General features: G+C 43.9%; 1 protein-coding gene across 1 annotated transcript; it reads left to right on the top strand.

Annotated features, from left to right (window-relative positions):
* Positions 1-279: 279 nt before the first annotated feature.
* On the top strand, positions 280-7,478 carry cdkn1d (cyclin-dependent kinase inhibitor 1D). The gene is made up of 3 exons (XM_036517463.1): positions 280-458; positions 4,203-4,636; positions 4,961-7,478. Exons 2-3 carry the CDS (start codon positions 4,207-4,209, stop codon positions 5,017-5,019), a joined length of 489 nt encoding a protein of 162 aa, XP_036373356.1. The 5' UTR covers positions 280-458; positions 4,203-4,206; the 3' UTR covers positions 5,020-7,478.
* The last annotated feature ends 322 nt before the right edge of the window (positions 7,479-7,800 follow it).

Raw genomic sequence — 7,800 nt, 5'->3', positions numbered from 1 at the left:
AACAGTGTTGTAACTCCAATGATGAGCGATCGTTGTGCATTGCACAATATTTGTGTTCGTTTAAAAACTGGTTAATACCAGTCGTGTGTGCTTTGTGTTGCCAGCTAGAGCAGGTTATGTTGTTTTCAGCAAACTAACGCATCCCTCGAAATGTGCCCTGATTCTTCACACAGAAATTGCGGGAGAAAGGCGAAAAAAGTTTGCGAGGGTTTCGCTCACGTGGCGCAGCAACGTGACCGGAGCGCTGAAACGGTGCCAGAGCAAAACGTGACGCAAGCAAAACACGGGAATGTGTGTCAAACAGAGGCGCGGAGGGGGGAGCTGCCCCGCTGCCAGCGAATCTGACCTACTTCTTGCCGAGCGCCTCCGATACTATTTTAAGTGAGCGCACCGCAACCAGGGCAGTCTGCAAAGGCTACAGAACACTTAAAGGAAAGCTTGGAAGAACAACGGAGCGGGTATGCAGAATGCAAACAAAATGTTTTGTCATATAAATTAGTTCTGACGATTTTTTTCCCACAGCATAATAAAACTTTTACGCAACGTAGGAATGCAATATCGAATGATGGCTCTGGCAATATAAAATGCTCGGAAGAACACTCGGAGCGGAGAAGCCTGTTTTTGTAAGTCTGCCATAGGCGGCCGCTGAAACAGTTTTCCCTGGCGTCGATCCAGCTCCCAAAGAAAGGTTGTTGTGAACTCGGTCACGTGACTGACTTGACTGTAGGACGTCCCACAACTTCTAATGTCCATAACAAACAAGGCAAGGAAAGGGTAGGGACGGGCAGCGTCAGGGGGGTTTGCGTCCTTAGGTGTTTATAGCAACATTCGCTCTTTGCAGGCTGTATAAAAACCTGAATTATCGCCACGGTGAAAGTCAGTTTCTGTAGATCAGCAAATTAAACTGTTTCGCGGTTTGAAGGGATTGATTTCACTCTGCCGGTAAGTACAGAAACGCGTACTCTGTTGCATTTCATCGTTTTAGCAGTGACTCGGTGTTTGTCAACGACTTAGATGTTTTTGCCATTGAAAAGGTGTTTTTTCCTCTCTCTGTGATGTAGTGTTTTCTGCTAGAGCATGTTGCTTTGTGTCTTAATAAATATACATTAATTAAATATTAGATTCTGTTTTCTCCAGTGTCAAAGATTCGAATCACAGGTCGAATTGTTTCACGTAGCTATTTGTAGCTTATTACCTACAGTATACCTGGCTGTGTGCACGGTATCTTTCTACTGCGTCATTTGCGCTGTACTGTTGAGAGCTGTTGTCTTCAGAAATACTCGGAGCTTATATTTTAGTCATTTGTAAAAAGACCACAATGCTAACTGGAGGTAGGCTACATGGCGAAGTTTCTGAGGTATGTGAAGCGGGTATTTTGCACAAGCAGTGCACAGTGGCGGTTCTGTGTGTCAGTGTGTAGTGTTGTAGTAACGCGATCCCCACACCGCGCCCACTTCTGCTACGTAAACAACTTTCTCCGCAAGCCGAAGTGCGGAGGTTCGTGCAACGGCGTAATTAAGACGAAGCGTCCCGGCTCAACATGAAATTAAAAGAGCCCATTCAATAAAAATATCATTACATTATTTGGAAATAAAACTCACGAATTCGTGTGCTTAACACGTAAAGACGTATACGCCAACGAAGTAATAAGTGCAAACAATTTACATTTGGAAAATGGGTAGTTTATGTCGAAGGCAGGAAAGCATAAATCAGAAATCAGATTGAATTCGAAATCTGACGAGACGGTGCGTCGAATGAAAGTATCTAGGAGAACCAACAGCTGGTAACGTCACCAGATTTGGACACTAATTGAAGAATGGTCGAATGTTGATTTAATAGGGGCTCTGCGTATGCATTTATCCAAAAGAGTGGCTGTTAAATTTCAGAATGCGTGGCAAACGACAGACGGACAGAACGATCCGTACAGCTGGATACTGCCTTGTCCCTAAGAAACTGCGTCACACATTAAGTGTGGACACTTAAGTCACGCAGATAAGCGAGTTGTACGATTTTTTCGACTTAACTAAAGTACATGCGTTACAGATATGCTTGCGCATTGCGGCGAAGGTGTTTTCATTCCACAGGCATTTTATTCTGCATGCTTTTATTTTCAGAATGAGTGCGTGAGTGAGTGAGTTGGCTGTTGCGAAATACTACTTTGCGTGAGAGTTTGCTCTACACTGCCAGAGGCCCTCTTTCTGAAAGCGCCGTCTATGTGTAGTGCAGAGACAGTCGGCGTAGTCATTTTCTTATGGCCATTACTTGTGATGGGGAGCTGCTCACTCTCGCGAATGACCTTTTTGGTAACTTTCCCCAAATTGCCATGACGTGAAAAGCATTGAATTATGTCAATAAGATAATAATGATTGATGGAGTTGCGATTTGACATAGTTTGATTAATTCCCATTTGCCAGTGACACGATTCAGCACGATTACACACAAAAATGTTATATTTTTGGCGTGAAAATTGCCTATGTAATAAAATCTACACAGAGATAATGCAATCTACGCTTAACTTTTTATGGATGCTCTGTGGCTGGTTGTGGTCACAACGGCGTAACGGTGGCCAATCTGTTAGATATGTTCCGTGTTATATACTGTTTGCTGAGTCGGGAAAAGCCTTGTTTATTTATTTATTTATTTATTTGGGGGGAGGGGGGTCATTTTGGACGCCGAAACCGGTTTAAGAAGGCTACATCCCGGCGCAGCGATCTTAAAAGTATTAAAAATACAAAGTTATGTTCTGACTGTGCAAATTTGCCATTTCTTTAAATCTGAAACAAACACTTGTCTTTAGCAAATAGTCTCAGGTTTCCTGTGATACCACCAAATAGCATGACAGATTCAGGATATATGAAGCTGCCACTAGAAGCCCTTTTATGTTCATTGTGGGCAATAACCAGCGGCAGTTAACCTTTTACGACCGTGTTATTGTTACCCTACCGACGCACCTTAATTTGTTCAGCGTTTAACGGCTGCCCGGATTCAACGGCGCACGTATTTTCTAATAAGAGGCGGCATGTTGAGTGCGGCGTACGGCCAGCGCCCGGGTGTTAGTGAGTGCCATTAATGTGATGTAGTAACACAGCTGGCGCCAAAAGCGCCGTTTCAAGAGGCAAACTGCCGCAGATCAACTCACTGCGCACTTAACTCCGGGGAAGTCAAGTGCTACAGGCGTTTCTTACTTTGATGTACATAAATAAATAAATTGGAGCTTTTAGAGATTAACAAATTTGAGATCTAGGGAGGTAGTGTCGACGCTTCCATTTGACGGAAACATTCAGAACTAGAAGGTAATATTTAATTGTCATAAATTCTGATTGCATGCGTTTTTTTATATTGCTGGTTGTTGTTATTTTCAAATGTACAGATGCATATAGATGAAACTTTATGTTCAAGAACCAGTATATACCAAACCCATGACTGCCACATGACTCGATATTTGGTGGAAACTCACGTGGTGATGCCACTTCTAATCTCTGATCTAAATGTTTGGGGCGCAGTGCCGATTCCAGAAGAGCTAGTCCAAGAGGACCCTTTTCATTTCATTTTTAGTTGTTTTTTTAAATTAGTGTTGAAATATTTAGTTTGTATTGAAATTTAGTGAATGGAATAAAAAAAGCAATCAGTCTAGTGCCAAACCTAATGGTGGATCTAAAAATTTCAATAAACATTTTTTAATAAACTATTTCCAAGGCTGCTTCAGATTTCTCTGGGTTTGAAGTGCGGCATGTCCTGTTAAATGATGTGGGATGAAATGGTTTGGTATTGTGGTGAGACATTCCTGTGTTTCCTCAGCATTCCGCCCCCCAAGCCCCCAACCCCCGCCCCGCCACACCCCCCAGGCCCGTAAACTGAAACTGGAGAAACAGGTTCACATATAAAGATTCCAGGTGTTGGGGGTAGAGTAACATGTACAGCTTATTCGACGTGTCTGTAAAACCCCCAGCATGGGTGTCTGGAGTCTGTCACCCCTGTTCCTTCATATTTAGAAACACGTGTGTTCGATCAAATAAAAATCAGCCTCATTAAACAGGGAGCATGCAACAGATTTTGAATGCATGCTGGTGTGTATGTGTGTGTGTGCGTGTGTGTGTGAGTGTGTGTGTGAGTGTGTGTGTTCTTCATACTGCTCAGAGAAGCACATATACAGAGATGGACCTGCATTCTCACCTGAGTGGGGTTACCTGTGTCTCTGTCAGGACCATGGCGATGACGTCGTCTGAATGTGACGGGTACGGGGAAGGCGTGAAGCTGCGGGGGGCGTCGGTGCGCAGGAACCTGTTTGGGCCGGTCGACCACCAGCAGCTGCAGCAGGACTTCCAGCGTCTGCTCTGCATGAGCGTGGAGGTGGCCAACAAGAGGTGGAACTTCGACTTCCAGACAGACCGGCCGTCGCAGGGCTCCATCGAGTGGGAGGAGCTGCAATGCCAGGATGTGCCGGCGTTCTACCGCAGCTGCGTGGTGAAGGCGGGCATCGGGCGCGCGCCGGACGTGCCGGGCGGAGGGGTGGCCGCCCCCCGTCCCCCACGGGAGTACCTGGAAGTCACGGCCAGGGAGGCTTACAGGAGCCACAAGGCCGAGAAGCGGGCAGCCTCATCCAGCACACTCAAACGCAGACAGGCCACCATCACAGGTCAGGAGGGAACCGCAGCTCTGTATTCCTGATAGTTATAACCACATTAAAGAAGCTAGGTCAAATGTGAGCATGCGCATTAGCTAGATAAGCTGGCAGAATGCAGATGCCTGTAGAAACTACTCTCTAGCTTGTAGGTAAAGAATGTCCAAGTCTTCACAGCCAACTGCAAAGCCAACAGGTGATATTATGTCCCTAATCTACATCTAAATGTTTAGGTTCTTTAGTTGAGGCTCATAAAATAAACAAGCTTTAAAGCCTTCTGTTGCCGTGCTTCTCAGGTGCTCAGCAGTGTCGTCTCATCATTTTCTCTCTCTCTTTCAGACTTCTTTGCAGTGAAGAAGAAGAGGTCCTTACATCACAAGGGCTCCTCGCGACAGTAAGACTCAAGAGCGCCTCACAGTGGTGGAAGACAACACAATGGCCATGGACCAGAAGTAGTCTCTCTGTATATAAATATGTACATAATTTCTTTACTTTTAATATTTTGACAGTCATAAGCTCATATTGTATGGGCTTAAAAATGTCTGGGAAATCTATTTCTGTATAAGGAGATTCACAGTCCTCCTGTAGAAAAACACCAGTCCACCTACAAGGCCTTAATATGAAAACTATCACTTTGACTATATGTAGCAGATTAAGATATATATGCCTTTAATGGAGTTTTTTAACCCAGTGCTCTATGTTTTATGTATACTGTGAAAAAAAAACAATGCACTCAGTTTTTAAAAAAAAACACACATTTTGTTGGAAGAGACCATCACCTGTTTCCTTGTTTATGGTCTCTGAAACAATGGCTTCAGTTGTTCCTGAACCCCAGGCTACTCTACCCAGAGTTCAGCTGGGTGAGCAGCTCTCACCAGCCTTGCTCTGTGTTCAGTGCGCTTTCTCCCTGGGCTTCAAACTCCCAGCCCTGTGAGCCGTCAGCTGACCCGAAGGTCAGAGACTCTTCTCAGGGTTGAAACAGGACCTGTGGTTGGACATTATCCTTGGGGGCAAAGGTCAGGGCCTGGAGTTTTAGACGGAGAGCATCCGGAGATGACTGCTCTGACACTGCTGTCCCAGGGGGAAGAGGAACATTATATAGCCCTGTATGAAAGTAGCTTTACCTTTGGTAATTAAAGAACTGAGCCATGCCTCACCCACTGATGCAGCTAAACTATGTGGCCATTCCACGACTGCATTCACCCTACAGGCTCAGGGGAGTTTGAGATTAGAGATAATCCAAGACAGACACCGATTGGTCAGACAGACCCCTCTGATGTTTAACTGTTTATGATTATCACTGGTGTCGACCTGCCCAGTGCTGAGCCTGCTGGACCAGTACAGGACAGAACCAGTCTTGCCCGTTTCAGGGGATGCTGTATCCATTCATCCAGCCTATTCATAACACCACATCTGCACCACAGATAGAGTGACTTGCATGTAATGATGCAAATAATGCCTTATGCCAGATTTCAGCATCAGCGTTCCTTGAAATGATGTCTGAGCAGCAGAGTAATCAAATGTCCTAACTGATAATGGTGCATTGCTTGTATGTAGCTTTCTTAGCATCTTACTTTTAACAATGTAGCATTTTATGTTGTCTTTTTATAGAAATAACATATTAGAGGATCTGATTGCAGCTTTGTAGTACATGAAGGGAATGTAGCGTTGATCGTATTAGGTTTGGTTAGCATCAGATAGCAGAAAAGATTAGGGACCCTTTTATCATATACTGATTGTACTATGATTGGTGTATAAATGCAGGGAAATTCATCACAGATTTAGAACATAAAACATATATTGATTAAGATGTGTCACATTTCCTGTGCAGTGCAGGTTTGTGTGTATGTGTGTGTGTGTGTGTGTGTGTGTGTGTGTGTGTGATTTATTTTTACACAGTGTAAATGGTAGCATTAGCTGAAGCGGTTAACCAAAGAAGTGTTGCTTCGTAAAATTAACCGAATTGGTGCCAATTGAATAAAGTTGTTCAGACAGCAGCACTGAGGTGAAAAGGCCAATGATACTCATAATCCTTAGAGGCTTTGCAAGGGCATTCAGAGCGTTACTCACACCAAAGGAAATTATCAGTAAACGGCAGGCTGTAAGTCAGCATGTTGCATTCTTCTTATTTAGAAAACCGTGCTGTAATGTAAGGCAGTAACAGTTCACCATGTACCCTTTGCAAACAGCAGTGCCGAGGTTAAAGCAGACTACAGACTGCGATTATCAGTAAAAAGATTTTTTTTTTAATTAATAGCCATAATCTGGATTGTCTACCTCACCCAATTCATATCAGGTGACTGATGGGACCTTGTAAAAGCCCAATTCATATCAGGTGACTCATGCCTTCTGCCCCTGCCCCCTGCCCACTGCCCCTGCCTCCTGCCCACTGCCCACTGCCCCTGCCTCTGCCCTGGAGAGGAAGCTCAGATCCTCTGGGGGATCTCATTTCTATTGTCTCTGGCACCCTGACTGGCTTTTGTTTGACAAGCTTCCCAGAAACAGTCAGAAAAGGGGGCAGGGTTTTCCCAGTAGAATGTAACACAGTTTGTGGGCTTGCATCAATGGAGTTCTTGCAGGACTATTAGCCTCTTGACTTGGTATTTCAGAAACATTTTGTGTGATCTCTTTGTAGTCTAAACTCTCGTTCTTGTTTTTGCCAACTGCCTCAATGTCTGCACAAATATAAAAAGAGTTTTTACAGGAGCAATGATCAGTTCTTAACAAATATGCTGTATTTCACTGCAAGTTTACACACTTCACCTCACGAATGAAAGAAGCTTGGATCTGCTGAGTGAATTGATGTTTTGTGAGTTTGATTTTTTTTTTTTTGCTGTGCCTGTCTTTTCATGTGTTCCAAACAAACTTTAAAAGTATATTTTAACTTATTCTGATTATGTATTGTTCCATGTATAGGAAAATAATTATAAATGCCTTTTTTATAATACTAACGAATGGTGTATTTTTTTGTACTGTCTTTGCACTACTTTTAAACATCACCGATGTGATAATATATTCCTATGGAGACAGGGGGTATGGCACCAGGATAGCCACACCCCCACTGAGCAGGGAGACACAGAATGTGGGCCATTGGATCTGGACTGGGAAGTTCATTAGCCAGTCAAAACTCAAAAGATAATGAGAAAAATCTAGTCTGATTGGGGTTGTTTTTTCTGACC

Source organism: Megalops cyprinoides, chromosome 23 (genome assembly GCF_013368585.1).
Source record: "Megalops cyprinoides isolate fMegCyp1 chromosome 23, fMegCyp1.pri, whole genome shotgun sequence".
In the NCBI taxonomy this organism is placed as follows: Eukaryota; Metazoa; Chordata; class Actinopteri; order Elopiformes; family Megalopidae; genus Megalops; species Megalops cyprinoides.
The sequence above is the reverse complement of the archived record's forward strand: the minus strand, read 5'-3'. Positions and strand labels throughout refer to the sequence as shown.